General features: G+C 46.1%; 2 protein-coding genes across 2 annotated transcripts; both read right to left on the bottom strand.

The window, feature by feature from the left end:
- Positions 1-341: 341 nt before the first annotated feature.
- LOC120513105 (cytochrome P450 2W1-like) lies at positions 342-8,995 on the bottom strand. The gene is made up of 9 exons (XM_039732177.1): positions 8,798-8,995; positions 6,964-7,126; positions 4,988-5,137; positions 4,739-4,896; positions 4,152-4,325; positions 3,025-3,166; positions 2,464-2,648; positions 1,841-1,982; positions 342-1,248 (listed from the first exon to the last, which is right to left on the bottom strand). Exons 1-9 carry the CDS (start codon positions 8,993-8,995, stop codon positions 1,058-1,060), a joined length of 1,503 nt encoding a protein of 500 aa, XP_039588111.1. The 3' UTR covers positions 342-1,057.
- A 3,990-nt stretch (positions 8,996-12,985) lies between these two features.
- Positions 12,986-19,614, bottom strand: LOC120513083 (cytochrome P450 2K4-like). Its single transcript, XM_039732079.1, is given in 10 exon segments — positions 12,986-13,299; positions 13,670-13,811; positions 14,285-14,472; positions 15,025-15,166; positions 15,692-15,865; positions 16,333-16,493; positions 16,776-16,925; positions 17,090-17,252; positions 19,389-19,595; positions 19,597-19,614. Coding segments are annotated over 10 exon segments (1,533 nt in total). The 3' UTR covers positions 12,986-13,111.
- Between the last annotated feature and the right edge of the window lie 5,642 nt (positions 19,615-25,256).

Genomic DNA, 25,256 nt, shown 5'->3' on the forward strand with positions numbered 1-25,256 from the left:
AGCTGGAATAAGGTTGTGGAATATGATGGCATGTAAGTGAGACAGAGACAACAGCCAGGCTGAGCTACAGGGGAAAGGAAGCCAACCAAAACCAGCTCTCATTTAATCCCTGATCCCCACTCTCTGTGCACGTGTGTGTGCAAAACAAGCACTGTGAAATTCGGCTGCATTTGCAGGGGAATTGCATGGCTGGTTCCAAAGGCCAGACCATCCCAAACACCAAATGACTGCTGGTTAGGCTCTTAACATTAACCAGGATATCTGAAGAGAGGGAATGCTCTTTGCTGCTGTTTAACAAGGTCAGGAAGGACAGAGATGTGTAAAACTAGCAGTGGGTGTAGTTTATTTTTGTGTAATTTGCCCTTTATGACCGGATGCTGGTGCAAATCTCATGTGGCCTCATGATTCAAATTGCAAACTTAGGAATGCAGCTCCTGTTTTGTTCCGTCTGGGGAGCGGTGTTGAGCTTGGTTGCAGCACTTGCTTCTCTGAACAGGTTTGCAGCCTCTGGGGCATCTTCCAGGACACTGTTCCAATGACTTAGTCCTCAAATCACATGGACCCATCACTTTTTTCACTCTCAGTGTTTGGCTTGGCTGCCTGGTGGGTGAAATCCTGGTAGGATTTTGCTGTGAGCTGTGGAAAAGCCCAGGAGGTGCCTATGGATGGCTCAAGTCTGTGACCCACGGTGTCTCTCTGTGGCTTCCAGCAAACCATGGGTTGTTCTTCCTCAGGATTCCGGGCAGATTTCTGTGACATGATGAACCCTGGGAGCCTGGGTGTTCCCCTGCTGCTCATGGGCTGCATCCCCTCCACCAGAGCAGCAGCTTGGTCCCTTCACCAGCTCCGTGCATGTCTTGAGCAGTGGGGTGTGATGCCAGCACCATGGTTTGTGTTTGCATGTCCCCCCCAGCACAGGAGCAAAGAGGGAGGATGGAGCAGTGGAGGGGGGGATGGAGGCAGTGGGAAGGGGATGTGGTGGTGTGGCAGGGTGGGGGGATGGGACTGTGAGCAAAGTTGGGGTGTTGGACCCCAAAGCTGTGGGACAAGGCCGTGGTTATTCCCGCAGGATGGCACAGGTTGCCTGAGGCTGAGGCCTCAATGTGAAAGTCGTCTGGGGGACGGTGAGGTCCAAGTCAGACTCTGAAACTCCTGGCTGGGGTCTGAAGGTGAATGTTTGGAGCAGCCCTACAAAGAAGACAAACAGCTCCATCTTGGCCAGGCTTTCCCCAATGCAGTTCCGTCGCCCTGCGGGTGAAAGCAGAGTGTTCATGGAAGAATCCAGCTGGAATGTTTGCCATGGACACGTTAGCATCTGAGATGTTGCAATGGGAGCAGGAGGGAAACCTTGAAATGCACTAAAGCATTTTGGAGTAGAGGGGCCTGTGTTGCTAAAGGTTCTCTTTCGTCACAGGCTACAGCCACCTTGCAGGGTTATTGCACATTTATGCTGTGCTCTCTCCTCTGCTTAGCTCTTCCAACCCTCTCAGCATCTTTAACCCTTTATTTTGGAAAGCAACCTGATAGAAGAATGCCACCTCCTTCCCAAGTGGAATAGTTTGAAACTCACTTTTCCTGTGCAATTTACCCTCGTATACCACTTTTAGATAAGAGTGTGTTTCTTTTTACTACCCTTCTTTGTGCTATATTTAGCAGTGGGAGAGCTGTGCTCTGGCAGCAGCCATTTGCCCAGATGCAGAACAATTGATTCCATTCAGTTGTCTGGTTGCTCATTGACTGAGTTAAGGGCAGTGTTTACACATGAAGACCCATTAGTGTGTATTGTAATTAAGTGGCCCTGCCAGAGCCCCAGCTCTGTGCAGGTCAGCCCTTTAGTTACCTGTGGAGAAAGGCAGGAAAGCTCCCTTCTTTACAAAATTCCCTTCGGCATCGAGAAAGTGGTTGGGGTTGAACTGATGTGGTGTCTCCCACTGTGTCTTATCCAGCAGCACTGAGGTAAGGGATGGGATTACAATTATACCCTGGAAGAAAAGTAACAAAGGCACAAATGATTGCCAAGTGCTGTTTTGGTTCATTTTCTCACACAGACTTTGGCGTCCCAGATTTGCTCCACCTGGGGTAGGTGGAGACCATGAGGGTTTTATCCCATCATCCAGCAGAGAGACATCAGTGAGATTTTCCCACTAGTGCCAAGGACTGAAGCCAAACCCCACATGGTGCTGTGAAAACCTCAAGTGGAAGGTAAGATCCTGCAATTCTCTGGCAGATACTTCACTGTGCAGATGGCAGCAAAGAGGTAAACCAAGGCTGCTCATGGAGTGAGGAAGTCCTGAGCATGAGAGGGACTGGATTGAACCCTATGACAACTCAGGGCTCAGTACAGAAACCCTTCTGGGGATGGTTTTGGACTCTGTCGTGTAATTCCCTCTAAGAAACCATTCTCCAGTGGCACCGGCAAATCCGGGGAGGGTTTTGTGTTCCTGGGAGGCAGCAGATACCTACCTTGGGAAGGAAGTAGCCCCTGAAGTGGGTGTCAACGGCAGTGCAGCGGGGCACGTGTGGCAGGAGGGTGATGAACCTCTGCACCTCGTGCAGCACCGCGTTGGTGTAGGGCATGTTCTTCCTGTCCTCGTACGTGGCCCAGCTCCCAGCTTTGACTGTTCTCCCAATCTCCTCCTGCACCTTTTCTGGAAGGAACAAACACAAGGGATGTGTCCCAGCAAGGAAGCCAACTCCCTCCTTGGATTTAGTTTAGGGGAAAAAAAAACCATTTTTCCTGAGTTTGAAGAGAGAGGATTCTTAAAGCAGCAGTGTGGGTTTCCCTGCTTTGTGTTTAATTCAGGCATGTGGGTGGGTTGTTCCTGCAGCATCATACTCTGATCTCCACTCATCCTCTCTCCTAGCAAGTCAAAAGCTGTTTTATTGTGACTTTGATCAGCACCAAGTTACATTAGGAGCTCATCACAGAGGAGAGCTAGGATTCAGCTCTTCAGGCAAAAGAGCTGCTGTGGATCTGAGGCCATTTCAGCCTTGCCATGGATGGAGAACGTAAAAGCTGCTCACTTTGAATCTCTGGGTATTTCATCATGAGCAGGATGGACCACTGGAGCGTGGTGGCAATGGTCTCTGTCCCAGCCATGACCAGGTCAAGTATAGATGCCATTAAGTTGTCATCATGGAAGAGGCTGTCTTTCTTGTTCTTCTCCTTGAAAAACACAAGAGGTAAGAAAAATCATAAAACCATCAGTCTGAGTATTCAGCAAGCCCAGGAAATGCTGCATAACCTACAGCACAGCTGGCTGTGGCCTTGTGTTTGTGAACTGGGTGATAAAATAGACCTGATCTTGAATGCACAGCTTCCACCAGAGATGGAACACCACAGATGGAAGGTTTGGAGGGGAGTTTTGGTTCAACATCCATCTCCCCTGGAAGCAGGCTGAAACCCCGAGCACACTGCTGCTCACAGACTCAGCCTTGCAGGTTTGGAAAGAGCCTGGTCTCTGCCCTGAACAGAAGTAGATTCAGCTAATCCTATCTCTGAGGGACTCCTCCTGCCCAAGACCGGGTTTGAATTCCCAACAAAGCTCAAAATCACCTTTCAGGCCATTTCTGCCTGGGCTTTAGAACTGTGATAACTCCTCCTCCACATAGCTGAGTAGAATACTTAGTGCCTAAGGTGAGCCTGGATCCAGCTGGAAAGAAGAAAAAGCTCAGAGCCCAAATATTTTGTGTTGAACGAAACCAACTGATGTGTGAAACTGCCGAGCCTCTGCTAAGTAAGATGCAGGGCAGGGTTAGGACTTGTACTGATGATTTATCATTCGAGTGCTTTAAGGGGCTCATTCATCTTGATGGAGCAACAGTATCAATGATTAATTGATTTGTTTTCATAAAAAGAAAGGCAGAGTCAGCTTTCATGTGAATTCATGCATTTTCTACTAGGAGAGAGTAGTTGATCTCATATTATTACGATTTCAGGAGTGGACTGAGAGTAGCTTTTGTGTCTTAATTTTGATAGAAAAATGTACCAATTGTAAGAGTCTTGCATCTGATTTAAGTACCACTGAAATAACAGCATGGGTTTCTATAGATGTACACAACATGACTGAAATCAAGACTCAGCAACTCTTTTAGCTAGAAAATCCAAAGGAGACATTGCAAACAGCCAACAGAGCTAAGCAGTCCAATACCTCTTGTTGTTTGAATATCAGTGCATCGATGTAGCTCCTCACACTGTTCTCATTGATATCCTCCCTGCTTGCCTTCATGTATTGCCTTAAAATGGCACGCACATCTTCGATTTTCTTGAGCATAATCTTGTGGGTTTTGAAAAGAAATCCGAGGAACGGGTAGAAATTGAAATACTAATGAGAAATTTAAAAAGAGAAGCATTAGGCCTGCAGAAATGCCACACAGAAACACATAGAATCCCCTTGGCACATGCTGAAACAGCTTTTTTCCTAAGGGCCAATGAATCAGTTGAGTTTTGTCTTTAGCAGCAATAGCTCAGCATCCCAGGGACTTCCCAGGCAGATTTTCATAAGTAACCACAGTTCAGATCTCATTTTAGCTCCACAGAGATGTGCAGGATGGGTCAAAAGGAAAGTAGGTAAGGGGAATCTGGCAGCAGATTTTGGTGACCCAAGTGGCACGTGGAGAACTGTCACATTTTAGGTGTAATGGCTGGCTCTGAACATTTGAAAACTGCTGAAGTAAACCCTACGGTTGGTGTGGCTCACGTAAAAAAATTACCTGTGGGACAGGGCAGTTTACTCACGTTTAAATTTGGGGATCCCAGAAGAATCATAATTTCATCTATGAGCCTTAAGAGAGTGAGAAACGTTGGGTCCTTGTAGTCAAACCTGTCCCCAAAGAGCATGACGAAGGTGACGTTGATGGGAGCGCAGTTGAAGGAGGGCAGGCTGAAAGGTTCCCCTGCAGCGGGAGCAGGGTGGGAAAGCTGTGAGTCGTGGAGCAGCTGTGACACACACGGGGCTGGACAGCCCCAGCACGGCCCCCAGCTCACCTTTGAAGGATTTGATCATCTCGATGAGGAAGTGGAGCTCCTCAAAGATCCTGCCTTCGATCATCTGTTTGCCCATGCCGAGGTTGCGCATGCTGGACACGGTGAACCTGCGCGTTGTCCTCCACAGCTCCCCGATGGAGAAGAACAGACCTGGGCAGCCCGTGAGAAATGTGCTGGGCTCAGGCACGGAGGAGCCCCCCACACCACACCAAACAGGGTGGGGAGCAGGGAGCTGCACAGGTGGGTTTTTTTTTCACACGGATTTAGGGACTAAAGGTCTCCCCTTTCTGTGTGCCTCATCCCTGCATCCTCTCAGCTCCATCCTCACTGAGCTGTAGCTTGGGAAAAGCAAGCTCCCTCCCAGCCCAGTGACCCCAGTCCTCTCCTGAGTGGCAGATGGGCAGGTGTGGCTTTCAGACCAGTGTGGGTTGGCTGTAGAGCTGGGGGGAGATGTTGGTTTGAGTTAGTCACGGGACATTTTTGGCCCTGCTGGTTGCAAGTCTAGGGCCTCAAGCACCTTGTGTGTCTGAAGCTTCTCCCTTCATCCTGTTTTAGTCATAAAGGTAATTTATTGTGTGGGATGGGATAATTCAGTCTCCTCCACCCTGAAGTGTTTTATGGAGATTCCCAGCAGTGCTGTATTTTCAGCAGTGGTGAAAATACTGACATTTTTGTGGAGGTTTCTGAGCTCATGCCACGATGATCTCTAGCACCTCCAAGCAGGGATGGGTATTTCATCCTGTCAGAGTGCTGTAAAGAAAACGTTGAGTCAATAATCCAAAAACTATCTCAGATTGTGGTCAGTTGAAAAGCTGGATGCCAGCATTTCACATCTCCATCGTGGCTGTGAGGCTTTTAAATATATTTGCTTTTCTGTTTTAAAGCAGTGTAATTTTAATTTGGGTAGCAAAACTTTTTGTTCTAAAAATATCAGATCAAATTTCTAAACTTCCATTTTTAATTTTTCTTTAATTTATTCAATTTCATCTGGATAATTACTTTTCTGAGAGCATCTTCACAAAGTCAACAAATTGGCATATTCTGAAGAAAAAATGTTTCATGGGAAAATTTGTGACCATTGTTGCTTTACAGCCCCTGAGAGCTCCCATCTTTGAGTCACCTCTAAGTGCCTCAGACTTGGGCTGAAAAGGTAAATGTGAAAGGACTTATGATGCAATACTGATATTCTCCCACAGGGATGTTTTACATGTAAATTAGCCCTAAAAAATGCCTTTCTCCTCTTCAATTCCTTTTATTTGTGTAGTGATAAATTAATCTATTCATATTATGGCTGGGTAATTTTATTTCTGATTCTAATCCCAACTTCAGCCTGTGACCAACATATAAAGCGTCCTTTTGGCTCTCCCAGCTAAAGCCTCACATGAAGCAGAGGATGGACAAAGCAAAAAGTCCTCTGAAGTAGTCAGGGGTGGAAAAAATATGGGATTGTTTGTGGGAGTGGATTTCCAGCCTCAGCCTCTTGCTTCTGAAGCTGTTTCAGGCTGGACTTCCTGAGAACTTTTGTGAGGAGGCAAAGGTGTGGGAAGTGACATGACAAAGGCAGTGGGAGAAAGGGAAAATCCCGACAGCTCCCAACAGCCGAGCCAGGTAGTCCAAAGTCTCCTGGAAACGTGAGGAGGGTTCATAAACCAGTGGTGACAGTGAGCTTCTCACACCAACATCGCACAGAGATTAACCCCAGAGTTACCACAGTGCCTTCAAAAATCCCACTCCTCCCACCCCTCAACTCTTTGGATATGGATGGGCTGCAAGTGCATCAGCAGAAATTATGGAAAGCCAGGAGCCACTGCGTGCAAGGAAAGCCAAACATTTGCTGTCACTTGGCTCCAGAAGGGCCCAAGGGCATGTTTAAAAGCTGGGCTCCAGGGATGCACAGTTGGGCTGTGCCTCATCATCATCATGGGCACTAAATGACAGTGTTGTCCCTCCCACACCCCCAGTCATTGCTCTAGTACCATTTCTGTTCTGAATTTGGTCAAATATTGGGATGGATGGTCTGTCTACAAACTCCTCTGTGTAGTTCACAAGCGCCTCTCGCACAACTTCGTACCCGGTCAGGACCACAACTTTCTGGAACCCAAAGTGCAGGGTGAAGATGGGGCCGTATTTTTCTGCAAGCTGAAAAAAGAGTCAAGCTGTGATGGTCAGGAATTGAGGGAGAGTGCATAGAACAGCACCTTGTGCTGTCTGAAAGGACATTTTTCATCCTGGCATCCTGCAGGGAATGGCTGCAAAGCCACTACCTGCAGAAGGGCACCCGTGAGCTCATCATGGTCAAACACAAGGCATTTTGTACAGGTGCCTTGCTGGCATCTGTATGGAATTCAGGCTTCTTGCCATGAAGGAGCCCTCACCCCCATCAGTGCATCACTAATCTGGCTTTGTTGTTGAGGAGAAAATAAATGGAAAACAAAAAACCAAAAAAAACCCAAAACATCTAAAGGCTGGACCTCAAATGGCAGATAAAGTTGGCAAACTGGAGAAAGACCAAAAAAAAGAAGATAGTTCAGTGCAAATAATGATTCTGTCATAGAGGAAATCTTTGGTCTGATGCTCCTGATGTACTAAAGCACTCCTGCATCCTGCTAGGAGAGAAGCAGTGTCTCTTTCATAGGACAAAGGGGGTATCCCTCATTGCCCACCCAACAAACCCCAGTCGGTGCCAGCTGCTTTGTGCAAACACCATTTTTTGCTCTCCGTGGAGTGAGATGGAGGGATAACCCCTCTGGAGTAATCCCAAAGCCAAGGCAAACATAGACAATAGCAAGCACAGCCAAGCAGGGGACAAAAGCACGCGGAGGTAATTCCAAAGCGCCGTTCAGAGGCTGCAGCAGCGTCTGCCCAGCCCTGCTGGGTAAACTGACCCCAACCCTGACATTGCCCATAACAGCTCCAGGTGCTGGGGCCTCACCCCATGGCAGCACAGCCCGTGTTTGCTGAGCACGGGTGTCACAGGAACGTGGACACCTGGCTGTGAACCCCCCTGCCTGTTTGCTCACTCTCTCCGTGACCCCAGCATGGGTCAGCCCCGAGGGAGCCATCCCCGAGAGAGCCATCCCTGAGGGAGCCATTCCCATTGGAGCCATCCCTAATAGAGCCATCCCTGAGGGAGCCATCCCCAGTGGAGCCATCCCCAATGGAACCATCCCCTAAAACCAGGCGGGAATGCCCGGCAGCCCCAGGAGCAGCCTCGTCCTGCACACAGTGGGGTAAGTTTCCTTAATTACAGCTTAGTGGAAGAGCTCACAGGTTTTTCACTCTGTTCCTCAGCACAGCTTTGCCATCTTTCCCTTGCACTACCATCTAGACTTTAATGCGTGCCCATTCATCGAGAGGGAAAGGGATTTTGCGATGGAGTCTGGATTTCACCCTCTCCACGGCAGTTTTGGGGTCACTGCATTGTGGAATTCTTCTTTGCCACATCTCTGGGGCATAGGGGAGGGAAGCAATTTAATTTATGTTAGTTATATTCTAATGCTTTAAAAGATTTCTAGGTGTCCAAGCTGTCAAATTAATATTTCAAATCCCACAAGCATTATACACTTCATGTACATCATCACAATTACATGAAGAAATCCCATATTACCCAGAGGTCTTTTTTTAATGGTTGATTGCTCCTAAATTACATTGCATCAACACAGACATTGACTAGAAGAAGCCCAGAAAGATATCATAAAGCAATTTTCACACCTTCACAATTTAGTTTGAATTAAAAAAGACAAAAAGTTCTCACTGAAACATCCCAGTTTAAAAATCTATGAGGGTCTGGGTTAGGGTTTTTTGTCCTACCTTCATTAGTGATTTATCTTGCCTTCTAAGATCCACCAAGTGCAGGTTACCAATGATCGGAAGAGGAGTTGGACCAGGAGGTAATTTAAAAGCTGAATTTTTATAGCCAGTTGAAAAATAGGCTACAGCTAATAATACTGCTGCACACAGCAGACAAACTAATGCAGGATCAGAGAGAAATGAAATTAAAAAAGACATTTTTTTTTAAAGTAATAATCTGGTTTTTGGGGTTAGAAGCAATAAAAATGCAGTGGCACTGTTCAGTTTCTGCCAGCTGGCTCTCTGTTTGCTCTCTGCAATTGCTACAAGCACTCAATTCTTATTAAGGTTTGTAGAGTACCTAAATAAATACTGCATACTCCACCCTCTTTAAACACCTCAGAGAATGTGGTCTAAGCAGTTTGCAAAGCCTGTCCAGAAGTAAAGAGAGTTTCAAATTACAAACCCATGCATGTGTCTGCAAGAACATATACATGGGAAAAGGTGCTTGGCATTCCTCTCTAACCTCCTCCTCCCTGAGACCTCAAGGTCCTTCATTAGCAGTACTATGACCCTCCAAGCACTCTGCTGACACAGGGAATAAAAAGACTCTTGGAATCCTATTAGAACCTCTGGATTCAAGCTTAGGTAGGATTTGAGATCTCCATGTTACTAGAGAAAAAGATTAGTATTTTTTACAGGAGACTTTGGCTTTCTTGATGTCAAGTGGAGATCAAAGGTTGTTAATAATGGTAAAGCCCAACTATCCCTGGGGGGTTGTAGCCCATAAACTTCTTCATAAAGTCAGCTCTGAACTGCCCGGGAGGGATGTGATTTCAGACTTTGCGTCTGAGGTGGAAGACATGTAATAGCTAGCCACAGAAAATTAGCTTGGATCAAGTGATCATGAGTGGATGCATGAGTGCAGTGGAAAGACAAAATTCGATTTGAAACTTCTGGGAGGACTTCATTTTGTGAGAGCAGCTTCTAAGGGATAGGGGGAAGAAGTTAACGAAGTTAATGAAGCCATCTGACCTGGCAGGCTCCAGAAAGGGAACAAGACAGGAGAATGGAATGATTTTAACTCAAAAATACTGAACACCTGGATCTTATCCCTTATCAAGGCTTAAACCTTGTAGAAAATAATTGAGGTTACCTGGTTGAATAGTGGTTTTCAGGAGGAAGTCTGGCATAACCAGCCAAAGGAATACGATCATTCAGGGAAGAAAGGGCTGTCTTACATGATGAGGAAACACAAGGCTAAAGGTACATTTGTCCAAAGGTTAGATCATATAAAGGCCATTATTCAGCAAATATGGCTCCTTAGCCTTGTAAATACAAAGAAGGCAAGGAAGGAGGTGGGTCTGACCCGGAGTGGGGCATGGTCAGCAGGGTCCCGGAGCGAACGGCTGCTGGGCACTCACCAGAGCTGCCTGTGTGGTGAGGAGATGTTGCACACAGCAGCCACCCAGAAGCAGGAGCAGCAAGTGTGTCGCAACATTTCTGAGATTTATTTTTTTATTAGTTTCCAAGAAATGGGCTGGAGGCAATGGTTTCCCCCAGAGCATGCCTAGGATGACTCAGCCCTGCCTGCTCCATGAGCTAAGAGGCAGAGGGGCTGTAAAGGCAGGCAGGAAGGAACATGGCTGGCACAGGATGCAGAACGTGGGCACTGTGATGAGAACTTGCAATGCTCTGTGCCTGGGCAAAATGTTTGTTCCTGCAGGGTTTTCTTGGACCAGCAGCACCCTGCAGGGCAAAAGTTACGTGTTGCTGCTGCTCTCCTGGTGTTTCACCTTGCCCTGGGAGCCTCTGAACTCATAAAAAGGCCTTTCAGAAAGAGAGTTAAATGATCTCTGAAAAGCCAGGGGGAGTGTATTGTGGTTTTTCTTGAGCCAGGCTCTGAGTGCAATGCATTAAAATGACAAAGGTAAGTAAAAGTCTTGCGATGACAAGAAATTCCTGTCTCACTGATGTGTCTGGTACGTGTTTTGTGTTTCACTCCAGAGCTACGTGCTGCCCTGCCTGAGCACACAGAGCCGAGCACAAAACACCTGCCAGGCACTGACACTGCTCTGGGTGCATTCCTGGGGCAGCCAGGCCCCTCTAGGTGCTCATGGCCCAGTTGCCCTCCATCCCTTGTGCCCGTGTGGCATTCTGCCACCACTTGTGACTGGTGGTCCTGGTGAGGACGTGGAACATTGGGTATTGGCCACCTAAAGGCAACCACACCACTGCCAGTCAGCCAGCCTGGGCCACTAAAACACCAGCCCTGCATCAACTTAAATGCCCCAAAATCTCTGCACCTCCCCTGCCAGTCCCATTCTTAACCACCAGTGCATCCCAGACCGCAGCCTTGGATAATTCCTGCTGGCTTTTGCTGTGATGGGTTCCTTGTGAGCAAGGGCAAGAGACACAGGAACCACTGAAAGGAGCCACATCAGAGAGCTTGCAGAATCCTGCCTCTCACAGCAGTTGGGATTTTCTGGTGTTAGAAATCCAGCTATTTCCTTTGAGGTGTTTGTGGCTGTCAGTATTGTCACTCTTTGTGCTGCTGAGCATGTCCTGGCTGCAGGCTGCCCACGGATCCCTGTGCTCAGCTCTCTCATGAGGCAGTATTGAAGGTGGTGCAGCCCAGCTTTATCAGTTTGACCTGAAATCAACTGCATACTGTCACACCAGATGGATCAACACAACAGAACAAAATATTTAATGATTAAGTGGGTGATAAGGTCAGGCTTGCAGTAGCTAGACTTCAAATAGAGCAACAGCAAAACAAACGCAAGCAAGCACAGCAGCAGAGGCTTCCTTGTCCCAGAGCACTCCCCGAGCTGAGCCAGGAGCTGGAGCTGGGTCTGTGGTACAGCCCCTGACCAAGTGCAACACCAGCAGCAGTAGAAGGTGCAGAATCACTGGGAGAGTGCTGCATTTAGTTGTGTGAACTAAGGCTAGTGAGGAGAGTCCGTGTCTTAAAGTGCAACACCAGCAGCAGTAGAAGGTGCAGAATCACTGGGAGAGTGCTGCCTTAGTTGTGTGAACTGAGGCTAGTGAGGAGAGTCTGTGTCTTGGCCAGAGGCCACCATACTTTCTCATCCCTTCCTATTCTTTCTCCTTTCTTTCCTTCCATTTCCTTCCAGCTCAGCTTTAGACAACAGTAACTTTAGTTTTATGTTGTAAGTTTACCATAACTGCCCCATTTTCAGTTGAATGGACAATACTGTCCCCATTCATGACAACACACCTGGTAAGTTTGGAATTAGGAGCCTGTGGATGATAGTTCACCCTGCAGTCAGTGGAGAGAGTGAGAAATGACATCCTTATGGCAGCTATTCATCCCCTGAAGGATCCTTTCTCTCTGAAGAGAAGAGAAGATCTACAGGTCAAGTACAGCCCCTGAGGTGCAAGTGGAGCAGGGAGCAGGGGCTGAGGCTCTCCCAGCTCTCTGCTGGAGCGTGGCAGTCCCTGCCCAGCCCAGCTCCACTGCTCTCACACTGCCGCAGGTATCGCTTCAGCCACGCTGATTCAGAAACTCTTCCCTTGCCATGGCTGCTCATTTTCTGCCAGGTTAGGGATCTAAGATGGCCCAGTAAGGGATTGGATGAGTGCCAGAGCCAGCATGAAGCCAGGAGAGGTGAGGGAGTGGTAGAAATACCTTTCTTAGCAGAAACAGAAAGCTGCTCAATTGGCCCCATCATAAATGGGCTGTTCAGCATGAAGTGCCTGGTGTGAGGTGGAAAGAACCCATTTCCCAAACCACTTAGATGTTTTCTGATAACTGTCCCGTGCCTGGGTCTTGGCATCAGCCCGTGTTACACCCTTGTGTCTGGGACTCTGTAATAAAGATAAGGCAGGTTGTATCACACAATGGAAGCTCAGTCTGAGGCTCAGCTGAGCAACCATCCTGAGGAGATTTCCAGATCCTTTGTGTGTCTCTTGTCTCCAGCTGGGCCATTTATAATCAGCTCTGCTATAGGCTTGGACTTTGGGCTGAGAAATTCCCCATAGAGACTGCCAGGGTAGAGCTCTGCTGGGTCACATCTACAGAGGAGGTCTGAAGGCATTTCACTCTTTCAAACTGTCCTGAAAACAGCATCTCTGATGTGCTGTTCCAGGAATGAATCACAGTTTCTGAGAGCAGAACTCATAGCTGTCTGAAGGGTTTGCATTATACAGACATTGCAAGAGCTGTTGGAGAGGATGTCACAAATGAGAGAAAATATAATAACAGTGCCTGGTGTCTTCCTTCCCCTAAAGCTCAGGGACAGCTTTTCCCCACCGTAGCTAGATTTGCTTTAAAGCTTGAAGTGTTCTCTACTCTAATGCTGTGTTTTTTGATCATTCACAGGGCACAGCACAAACCAGGTGAGGCATGGGAGTCAAGGTAAAGCCGACATCAGCAGTGAGATCCAGGTCTGACTTCTCCACTCCTGGAGGAGGCTGGAAAACAAATTTACGGAGCAAGCCTGAAAAGAAGAGGAACAGCTCCATTCTGGCCAGTCCTTCACCAAGGCAAGCCCTTCGCCCTGAAAACAACCAGGGGAGAAGTCAATGATCAGCCCTGTAACTGTTAGTGTTGATGTCTGAGACCTTCTAAGCAGGAGGTACAGTCTGGAAGAGCAGGCTGCTGAGGTAGGAAATTTTCCCTTCCTTCCCTCTGTATATTAGAGGTGCTACTGATTTGCTCTCAAACTACACAGAAGTCTGTAGATATATGAAATTGTTCAGTGACTGTGAGTAAATCCATGTCTCCCATCTCTCCCAAAGAAGAGGCGGTTACCTACAGCAATGGTGGATAGGAGAAATGACCAGAAATCCTTTACTCTGTGTCCCTGGCTTTCATACTTTCCTGACATCAGGGGAACTGCATTAGCCCTGCACCCACACTCCTCTTACCTATGGAGAATGGAATAAATGCTTCTCGCCTAATGAAGTTCCCATTGGCATCAAGGAAATGGGAAGGGTTGAACTGATCCGGGGTTTTCCAGTGTAACTCATCATTCAGAGCAGAGGTCAGCAGCGGAATAATTTCAGTACCCTGAAAGGGATCAAAGAAACTCATGGAAAGGAGATCACTCCCTTACATGAGCCAGACTGTGTTATGTTTCCTAATGTGAAGAGGCAAATAAGACATGACAAATAGAACTGGGGAATGTTTCTCTGCCCCATGGTGGCTCTGTCTGTTTCCAGTAACTGCTGTTTTATTTTTTTGGACCACAAGACATTTCTTTCTTACAGAGTCAGATCTTTCAACAAAGGTGCTGGGGTAGAGGTCCCACATTTGACATAAAAGATTCAAACCAGTGTGATTTAATTAAATCTCTGGTTAATCATGATTCAAACAGCCGTACCAGACCACAATCCATTCTATGTTTATAGTAATTATCCTGGACTAAGACAAAGATTAAACCATGCATCACCGTGTCTTTAGTTATTTATGTGTTTCTTCATCTGCTTTTAAGAAAGCTGTGAGGAGTCTGTGCAGCACAAGCAGCCAGCCCCAGGGCTCACCTTAGGAATCACGTAGCCTCGGAAATTCACATCTCTGGGAGTTGATCGGGATACGCCCATGGGGACAATATTGGCAAACCTTTGTATTTCATGTATTACTGCTTCTGTGTACGGCATTTTTTTCCTGTCCTCCAACTTAGGCAGCTCTCCTGGTTCAATGACATGGTTCATTTCTTCCTGAATCCTTCCTAGGAGGGAGGAAATGATTAAGAAGCTGATAACAATCTCATCTTGCAACTGAAATGGCTACCAGTTTGGCAGAGATGAGGAAAATGAAAACTGTAAATCTGGGAAGGGCAGGAGTGGGTAAGTCAGGGCATGGTGGGGTTCTTTCAGGTTTGTTGTTGGGCTAAGGCAGCTTGAATGGAGTCTCCACAGTCCATCTCATGCCTGACTCTCATCACACACCTTTGTTATCCCTTAAGCCTCAACAGAAAGCAGATCAGAATCAGCTCCTGAGGAGACCTTTAGTGACGTAAGCCCATGGCCTGCAGGTGAATTGCATTACAAGGAGGGAGCTTTGCTGTGTCTGTAGGCTGTCCCTCAGCCTCTCCCACTTGGCCAGGCTGGTTTACTGCAATCCAGCTGAATAAAATTCCTTTGTAAAGTCAATGCTTGTTATCTCCCTCAGAGCACTCAGAATAATTACTCTAGGCAACATTGAATGAGTTCCACTCCCTTCCACAACCAAAGCCTTAAGCTTACAACAATAAATTGTACAAGAGATGTGTCCTCCTTACTCTGAATTTCTGGGTATTTCATCATCAGCAGCAGCCCCCAGCGCACAGTTGTGGATGTAGTCTCAGTCCCAGCAGCAAAGAGGTCCAGGGTTGAAAACATCAGGTTTCCATTGCTGAATGCAGTGTGTGGTTTCTTTGACTCCTTCAAAACATGGGAGTAATACAGCAAGTGATACCCATATGTGACATATGTCACCATTTTTATCTACATTTTAGCCTTCTGTGACTTTATATGTGCTGGAAAGTGAAATATTTAGTCTTTCAGCATTAGGGACTATGCTGTGTGGAATTTGTCTGGTCCCAAGCACATGTGTAATCCCCAAATCTAGATATTAGAAAAAATTCCAGTGAATTGGAATTTATTTACTGCAAGACATTTTACCACTGTACCATTCTTGCAGGAAGGTTTGGGGTGATCTCCTCCTTATGTGTGCTGAGTGGGAACGTATTTGCCCCCGTGGGATGTCTTGACAATGAAATCCCTTTAACCAGCAGCTCCAGTGGGGCCATGAGTGAATCCAGCACAGCTCAGTGTGTGAGCTTTGGTATGTTCTGCTCACTGCAGATCTTCAGTTTCCACTCACTGCCAGTCCCTGACAGATGGCCAGTCCTAAGGGTGAGCTAAGGGGAGGGAACAGAAAGACACTGGGACTCAGCTTTAAAGTACCTGGTTTTGCTTCACCAGGAAGGCATCGACAAAGCCTGTTAGGTCATTCTCATTGAGCTCCTCTTTGTGTTCCTGGAAGAGCTTCTGGAGAAAAACATTCAGTTCAAGGATATTTTGTAGTACAGTCTTGGAAGCTCCAGACAGAAATCCAAGGGATGGGTAGAAGTTATATAACTGTGGAGCAAGAGAAGTTTTACTGTTAATTGGTATTTTTGAACTCATACTAGTATCTCAAATCACACTGCTGGTCCCTTGTCCTATGCCCTGCCACTGGAGGCTGCAATTCCCCTTCTACAGTCCAAGGAGCTCTGGATTCCTGCAGAAATAGAATGTTCTTTCTGTAATTCATGGAGGCAGGTTTGGGATTGTGCTTCTGCTCTTGAAAGAGGGTAAAGTTTTTCCTTTTGTGAAGACTTTTGGGTTGGTTTTTTTTCTTTTACTAATAAGCTTCACAGAGTAAATGCAGAAGCCTGGGAATCTGTGCATTGCAGATACAGAACCACAGATGTATTCTGTACAGGCTGACTGGTCGATAATGTTCTTGTTCTCAAGAAGAAATATGTGGGAAGCCAGGAGAACAAATGCTGAAACTGGATAATCCCCAAAAAATGAACAGCTAAAACATAAAACTCAGCTCTTACCTGCACCATAGGGGAGCCCAACAGCTTAGTATTTTGATTTATCAGCTTCAGCAAAGTTAGAAATAGTGGATCATCATATTCAAATCTCTCTCCAAACAATATAGAGCAGATGACATTGGATACAGCATTGTTGAGTATCATTTTTGTATCAAATGGTTTCCCTGTATTTCAAGCAATGAAAACAAATGACAAAATGACTATGCTAGTTTGTCTGGTTTCCTATGGAAGTGTAATCCTGAGCTCCCAAATAAAATTCATTCCCCACCCAGAATTCATAGCAGGGAATTTTGTTTCAGTGTTTTAAGGCCTTGGTTCAATAACCTACTGCACTTTATGCTGAACTTTAACCACGAGATACCATTTGCTCAGAGTTAAACTTTCATTAATCTTTATTGTTCTGCTAGACCTGTTCTCTGTCTCTGGATGAAAGATTTGACACTCACCATGATAGGATTCAAAATATTTGATAAGGGAATTTACTTCCTCCAGGATTCGGATCTCAAGGGTTCTCTTTCCCATTCCAAAATCTCTCAGCGTGGACAAGGTAAATCTTCTCATAGTTTTCCACAGCTCTCCATGGCTGAATGCTATGCCTAAAATAAAAGTGTAACATCCTTATGGCACCTGTGGTTCATAATTGTTCTTACACACTGGTGCCTCCTAAGATCACAAAAAGTGATCTGCAAGAGGACAGTATTCTCTGCTGTGAGAATGTAATGAACAGAGACAAAACTTATCCAAGCAAAAGGTCAGTTACCATTTCCTTGTGTCATTTTTCTAAATATGGGTATTTCTGCCCTCTCTCCAAACTCTTCAGCATGATTTAAAAGGGCATCCTTGATGGTTTCATATCCAGCCAGTACCACGACCTTCCTGGGTCCAAAATGCACCGTGAAGACATTGCCATATACCTTGGAGAGCTGTCAAGGTGAATAAATATGTTCATTCAAAGTCAGATCTGTACTCAAACATTAGTTCTGGCCCCTCTAGGTGGTTTCTAGACCAAAAGGAGCCTCCCAGCCCTGCCTGCTGTCTCCAGGTGCTGCTGTAATTCAAGCAGTGAGCAGCAGCTATCGATTGCCAGCATCTCTGCTTGCACCCTGTTTGCTCAACAAGGTGTCTGCTATCACTGCTCCTATCAGGGGAGTCAGTAAAGTGCCACTGCATTCCTGTGGTGTTCTGCAGCAACAGGCCAGCAATACCACCTTGGGAGGCTGGGTAGAGAATGCTGTAGCAGGCAGGCCTGTTTATTGTAGTGCTGGTGACCTGAGGCGAGCGGGCGTGCACACACCTTTGAGGCTGAAGCCACAAACACTGCAAAAACAAAGCCAGACAATAACTCTCTCTTTCAGGACAGCACTTGTCTCTAATTATGGCAAGGTGGATAGTGTTGCAGTCATTATGGAACTATTTGCTGGCCACCAGAAACTTGAATCCGACTAGGAAGCATATTCTGGTAGATAATGTCACAGGAGTGTTAGGCTTTTACAGCAAATTAAAAATGAATCATCTGTTAGCCTGAAAGGTGGCTTTGACAAGCTAATCATTCACTTGGTATTTTAGGCTTCGTTTGAACACACTGCAAGCCATCCACTCCAAATGTCTGCTTGTTTCTGATGTGCCTGGGTTACCATTTTCTATGCATTAGATAGATTCCACAAATTGAATTTCAGATTAGAAGCAGCTCCTGTTATTACACCAGACAAATTGAATTTGTTTTCATCAAGCAGTGGTTTGACGGCTGGAGAGATAACATTAGCACTGGTTCTTCCATCCCTGGCAGCTGACAGAGCGTGTGGCAGAGCCAGGGGCAGGGAATCACAGCTGCCTCTGGCCTTCCTTTGGCCATCTCCTTGCATTAGTGCTTCTTGGCAGCCTCTCTGGTTTTACTCAGCAGCACAAGTATTGGATGTGGCAAGCCTGAAAGCCCAAATAAAGCTTCTTGGGAAATTAGGCTGGTGCTGCCACGTGACATTTGTATCATAAAGTCCCCCAGTACTGCCAAAAATAGCTCACAAATAGTTTCATACTGACATCCTCAAACATATCCAGGAGCTCAGGACCAGGAGCCCATCAGAACTGATCTCTACACAATCCTCTGCCCCATAAATCAGGGCAGATGAGCACTGGGTGCCTGCTGTAGGAATTCTGTGCTTGGGAAAGAGAGGATGCCCTTTCTTCCAGGGCTCACAGGAGGATTGCAGTGTCTGCACTGCCCTCTCACTGCAGGTGTTCAAGTGGCTGAAGGAGTTCTCTGGGGAACCGCTTTCCCCCACCATAGTGTCCAGTAAGCAGCACACACACAGGGCAGGTGGCAGGTCCCTCACAGCACCTCAACTGTCTCTACAGCAACCAGATAAAATCTGAATTCCCACTGAATTGTCCCCAGGTCCCTGGGGAGCACAGCAGACACTTTCTGAAACAAACATTGCCCCTGGCTTTTTAATATTTAAGTGGGTTTTTTTTTCCTCTCTCTCTTTTAGAAATATGAGTACCCATGGAGCTGTGTAAGAAAAAGCAATTTGTTTAGCTAGACATATAAAATCCATGCATCCTGGGCAGTGTGTGTAGGGGCAGGGCTGGGGAGGCAGAGTTCTGCTTTGCATTGCAGAGATGTAATTAGTTTTAGCATAGGACATCCCCTTCCCCTCTGCTGTGGGGATGATACCTTTTCTTGCTTCATCCCTTCCATCCAACCATCCTTCCTAGAGGGCTGGTGGCAGTGAGACATCTCTGGATGGCAGCAGCCTGGCCCAACTCAAGCCTTTTACCTGCAGCCTTTGAAGGGCTCAAAATACCAACAATTTGGAGTAGATTGTGAGGGGTGGGAGGTCTACACTTGAGTGTGTATAAAGAAAGGAGTGTGTGTTTTGTATTCATATATATAAATACAAGTGTGTGTGTGTGCACACCTCTGAAGGTAAAGTTATTCTGCCTGTGTGCCACATATCTCATTGCTGCCCTCCACACCAAGCAAACACCACCATATTTCCCCAGCTGCATTTCTCGTTGCAGGAATTGCACATCTGCCCCCTGGCTGCTCGCTCAGCCCCTACCTCTGTCAGTGACTGGAACGGCTTTTTCAGGTCCACCACGTTCAGGTTCCCGATCAGAGGAAGAGGTCGTGGCCCAGGGGGCAAATTGCACACTGACTTCTTGGAGCTGGAGAGAAAGTAAAGGAGGGCAAACAGCCCTGCTGCCAAACAGAGCAGCGAGCTGGAGCCCAGGTACTGCAGGAGGCTCTGCACAGCCATGTCCAAAGGCAGGTGAGGGGATGAGCATCTTGGGGTCCCTTTATAGCCCTTCTGTCATTTCCTGAACACACCTTCTGGGGAAGTAGCTTTACACAGGGAAAAGGTCTCTGCAAGCTTGTTTACGTCCACTCAGACCAGATGTACTCCATTTTCCTGCCAGATGAAACACCCTCCTTTATTGTGAACCACGGATTATGGTAATCCAGAGCTCTTATTTCATCTACAACACTGGGACAAGGTGTTTCTTTTACAGCGAATATCTGTGTAATGGGCATGTTGTTGTCTATGTGATTTCAGGGTCAGAACTCAAGGACAGGTGCCATGCTGGGCTGCTGTCACTGTGCCAGCTCACAGGACTCAGCTGGACCACTGGTGCTGCACTGGAGGAAGTGGGACACAGGAGGGAAAGCCCACAACAGTGCAGGGCCCAGGGTGCACCTAGCAAAAAAGCCCTCGGGGAGGACAAGACTGACCAGGGACACGCTGGAATGATGGTTGCATGAAGGTGGGCTGGTTCAGGATTGCTGACAGGAGCAGATCTATTTACAGGTGACAGCTCTGATTCTTTTTGCTTTCCTGCTGCCTCAGTAAAATCACCTCCTTGAGCAAAGCAGCATTTTTTATTTCTAGCATTGTTACTGTCTTTGTCCCAAAAATCCCCTACCAGCAATCCCAAAATGCCCCTGACACCATGCCAGTCACTATTTGGCAGTTTAGTGCCCAGACAACCTGGTGTGCCTGGATGGCCAAGCCTGCCTCAGCAATTAGTGATGACTCCCTGTTTATGAACAGCTGCATGCCATCCTCTAGGAGAAACCATCCCCTGCAGGCAATCCTGGATTGGGAAAGAGATCCTGAATCCTTGTAACCTGGGAGGAGCCGGGATCAGACTGCAGCTGGCCGGGCAGAGGATGGAGGAGGGAGGCAGGAGGAGCACATGGCAGCAGTTCTGGCCCTGCAGGTACTGAGTCATGTCCCAAGCCAGGGCAGGGTCCTGCAAGAGCCCACCTGCCCAGGTGACAGCTCCAAGAGCCACCCCCATCCTCTGTATCCTTGGGGGATGACAACAAAGCACAAGTGACCAAGAATAGGAAGCCACTTGTAGAAATGGTGGCTCTGGGGGAAGGAGCTGATTTGATGCTCTGTCCCACATTCTCCAGTGGGGATATTTTGCTCCCCAGTTGCAGATTCTGGCAGATTACTGGGCTCTGCTGCTGTTCAACCCTTTAGAAATCTTTAGTTTAATAATTCTTTTGCTAGAATTCTCCAAGGCTCTCAGGTGCAGGCTACACTGATGGAAAAATGATGATTATTTATTAATAATAATAAAAGTACATTAGCCAAAGGCAAGGGGAATCAATAAACTCTAACTAGATTGACATGAAAGAGCTGCCTGCAGATCTGCCTGCTCTCCAAGGCTTGTTATCAGGAGTGGTGTTTTACAAGGAGGAAAGGAACTTTCCTGTGCAGAAGAGGACCAGGCAGGGTGTGCAAAGAAAGGAGGGCAGTGGATGGTCACATCCATCTCAAGATTTGCTGCACAGCTGAGAGGCCTTGGCCTGCACCCTCCTCTCCCAGACATTTCCAAGAATATCCTGTTCTGCCAGATTCTTCTCTGAATAAATGGTGTGACTACTGGGACTCCTGAGACTTTATAATATGCAGTAAGAGGGAGGAAACAAACCCTGCATGGGGCTAGTTGGGTACCAAAGGAGGAAATCTGTTGCTGTTTACATAGAGCTCTGTTGGAGTAGAGCTGGCTGCTGCCAGGGCAAGAAAGATCACCTTCCCTAGGTGATTTTTTAGGACTTCAATCTGTGGTGACAGTATAGGGTGAGACCCTTTCTCCAGCAGTGAGCCCATGGACCTGCAGCCTGCTGAACTGATGCCCTGTGAGAAATGAGGGATGAGCTCTGCAGAGAGAGGGAATCTTTGCAGTTTTACAATAGAGCCAATGTGACGCCCTCACCCCCACTCCTTCCTCACATCCCTCAGCTTCCAGGGTGCAATCCTGAACACAGGCTTGCAGGTGAGGGTCCCACACAGGACTGGGGTAAAACATTGCTCCCAGCTCACATCTTTGTCTTTCTACCAGCCCAAGGCAGAAGCACTTTCAGGTGAGCAGATTTTGTGAGCACAGCTCAGGGGACTCCTCAGTTCCTCCTGGACAATGAGCTTGCACTTAAAGACCACAGTAACTCCTGTGTACTCATCTGGAGAAGGTCACAGACCTTCTCATGGGACACAGGTTAACAGTGCTGCAGTAACTGTAGGATAGTGCAGGGAAAGGCTTGTTATAAGGCCATAACTCAGTCAATGACTGCTGATAACATCATAAACCAGGAGACTGAGCACCAAGTGCTTGTGAGCCTTCCAGGGCTCTGCCACTGCTTTACAGCCCCTGGAGATGCCTATCAGCCCATGCATTGTTATCAGGGACACATAAAGCCTGAGCACACCCTATTAAACATTAACATTTTTAAAGACCCAGATGTGTTAAAACTCAGGCTGCTCCTTGCTAATGGATTTTGCTTGCCTTGACAAATGCCAGGGCAAAAAGAAATCAAAAGCTTTCCGACTCTGACCTCTTTCAATTTTTCATCATTATTGCATTGTTTTATTGGATAACACCCATTTCTTCCCACCCTGCAAATCTGTATTTCTACAGGATCACTGCAGGGTAGTGATCAGTATCTCAAGCGTTCACTTTGCTCATTTTTATATAAATAATTCCTTAATTTCTTTTCATTCATCTGTCAAATCAGTGTGGGTTGCAAATCTACTCTGGGAAGAAAGACTCCTGAAAAAAACATATTTAAAAATCTTTATTTCATGGCTTTTTTTTTTTTTTAATAGATTCCTGGGTTTTGATTTTTTTCCCCCCATGTTCTGAGTTGAAAGATTATATGTGATGAGTCTGGTCACTGGGAGAAGAAAATAAAAAAATCTGTGCATGAGATTAGTGCATTGTCCCTAGGGTGAGAGTATTTCCCACTCATGTTAAGCATTTACCATTCTTGTGAACTTTGTTGCTTTTAAAAGCCTCCTTCTTGGACTGAATAGATGCGATTCCTTCATGAGTCTCACCCAGTGAGAAAACTCATGGGAGATCCTTGGCTTTGGTGCTGGTAATGTACTTTTTAATATGCATATCTACAAAAATATTTGCAGTAAAATCCCTTGTAATTGTAGCTAGAGCTGTGATCTTCCAGATCTACATTTATACCAAGAAGTCAAGGCAGCCTAACCTGGGAGGTGAATATTGAGTAGGCTGGGTTATTAAGAGATTATTTTCAAAATATAGCTGATAAATCAAATACCTCAACACAGCTCCAAGGATTTTTTGTTCTGGGTCTCTGGCTTCTGTCTCTCTCAACAACATATTGCAGAAATTGTATTAATCCAAGAGAAATTTGAGGAATATCATGAAGGGTGATTAGCTGGTATCTACAGAAGCAGGGTCCCAGCATCTTCCTTTTGGGCCCCTCTCTTGGTGCAGGTGGAGATGTGGATTTAGATGTACCAGAACTGCAATTATCAATTTAAGATGAAGGTTTTTTTCGCCTCTCAGTGCAGTGTTGCTGTTTCTACAACATTCCTCTCTAAACTGATGAGGCTTTGGCTCAGTAATTACAGAAAATAAGCTATCACTCTGTACATCTTTATAACATATTAAGGCCCTGACCTTATTGGCATGAAACTACTATTTCCCTGTAAGTGCAAAACAATAATATTTCATTAATCATCCACAACAGAAATCCCCATTCCCCAGACTATTCTGGCAATATTCTGCATTTTTGCTTGTCTAGGAACCTGAATTAAAAGGGAGAAAAATGGTTTACAACAGCCTGTGGCAGTGATGGAGCAAGAGGCCTTATGTAAGAGCTGGCGGCGAGCTCGGCTCATGCAGGGAGGCGCAGCAATGAGTGATCCTGGAAGGATGTTTCTCTGAGGTGTGTTCCCTGCCTGGGCTGGGAACAGCAGTCTCAAGGGCACAAATTCCAGCATCTGAATGTGCTTGGTCTTGTTCAGCTCATTAATTCCCTACAGCTATCCCAAGTCAAGCTAAGAAATCCCCTGGTGCTTTACTCCGAGCCTTTCATGGCTTGTCAATAAATTATTTTCCAATTAACTACCTGATAATTTGAGTCTGCAGGCTCTTAGAAGAGGCAGCGTGCTGAGAGAGAGAAAATAATGGAAGTCATGGACGTTTCCCTGCCCGTAAAATGAATAAAGGTTCTTCTCTGGAGTGTTACTCAATTTGGTGCTTCCAAAAAGTAATGGTGAGTGTGTAATAACTCCTTCTGAGGAGATGTTTGTCCAGCTGGTGGATAAACACCAGCACTGGAGTAACTTTTCAGCACTACCTGACAACATTGGAAAAGAACAGTTTTACATGTAACTTCAGTCCATAATTAATGATGAAAAGGAATGATTCAAGCAAAGGATTTTTATTTCTTTTTCAGTCTATCAAGCTGTGCAACTTGAAAGGGGAAGAGCCAAGATTTTCCCTAGTTAGGGAAGTCTTCTAATTTGAGCATTCTGATTTTTGGCAAGGGCTCAGGACTCCATACTGGAGAAACACTACAAATTATCTAATCTCTCTTGTACAATGGGCACCCTTTTGCTGAAGCAGCTATTTCAGATTTTCCTGCTGCAATCAAAGTCTCTCACTCTTTTGAAAGAAAATATATGAAAAGCTTTTAAATCTCTGTTTGTGGCACTGCTCTTTGTGGCTCTGTTTTTGTTGAGTCCTTTTGGAACTGGTTGGTTTAATCCACAAATGAGGTTTTTTTTCCTTCACAATGATTATCTAATGGGGGTTTTATTTGATCTCCTTGGGAAAAATTTATCCTAAGGTGCTGAATAATGTCTATTAGATTGTATGAGAACCTGTACCTTTAAAGGAAATTCTAGAAGGTACAACTGGCATTTGCAATAAAAACATTAAGTAATCATAACCAAACACCTGCTACTATACCTGACCTGAATTTGAGTAACTACAACATTTAAGACTCCAGAGAAAAACCCTGAGTAAATGAATAGGTTAAAAAATTGATAAAATATACCAAGTTGATGTAGCTTTACAGAGAATTATCACATGATTTAGGTTGGAAAAGACCTTTAACATTATTGAGCCCAACTGTTCCCCCAGTGCTGCCACTAAAATCATGTCCCCAAGTGCCACATCTACATGGCTTTTAAATACCTCCAGGGATGGGAACTCCACCAATTTTCCTAATATCCACAGTGATACCCACCTGGTGTCCTGTACAACCTTACTGAGGGTGCTCCTGATGCCATCACCAGATCCTTGGTAAAAGTGTTAAAAATAACTGGAGAGGGTTGGTGCTGTGTGCCTGGGAATAATTCCACTGTGGGGTCTCTGCACAGCTTTTTCCTTTGACTTCTTCCTTCATCACATGGAAATCAGCAAGCTGGCCACAGTGACAGAAAGGAAGGAATGTAATTTGGGCAGTTTGCTAAAATCAAGTGCCTTGACACATCAGTTAAACGTGTTCAGATAAACCAAAGTTACTTCCCTGCTGCTCAGTTGTCTGAAATCTGGGAGACAGTTTGCTGCATTTATTTATGAAAGAGGAGTATCTCCCTTTTACCACTAAATGTTATAATGAAGTCAAGTGGAAAAGTGCTATTTACTGTATAATA

The sequence above is a fragment of the Passer montanus genome, unplaced genomic scaffold (genome assembly GCF_014805655.1).
Source record: "Passer montanus isolate IOZ18808 unplaced genomic scaffold, ASM1480565v1 scaffold8, whole genome shotgun sequence".
Lineage (NCBI taxonomy): Eukaryota > Metazoa > Chordata > Aves > Passeriformes > Passeridae > Passer > Passer montanus.

Excerpts from the sequence above, each read along its gene's own strand:
- LOC120513105 (XM_039732177.1), bottom strand. The coding sequence starts at position 8,995 with ATGTCTTTTTTAATTTCATTTCTCTCTGATCCTGCATTAGTTTGTCTG. Across the intron at positions 4,326-4,738 it reads TGGGATCCCCAAATTTAAAC|TATTTCAATTTCTACCCGTT; the intron begins GTGAGTAAACTG and ends ATTTCTCATTAG. Across the intron at positions 2,649-3,024 it reads GAAATACCCAGAGATTCAAA|AAAAGGTGCAGGAGGAGATT; the intron begins GTGAGCAGCTTT and ends TGTTCCTTCCAG.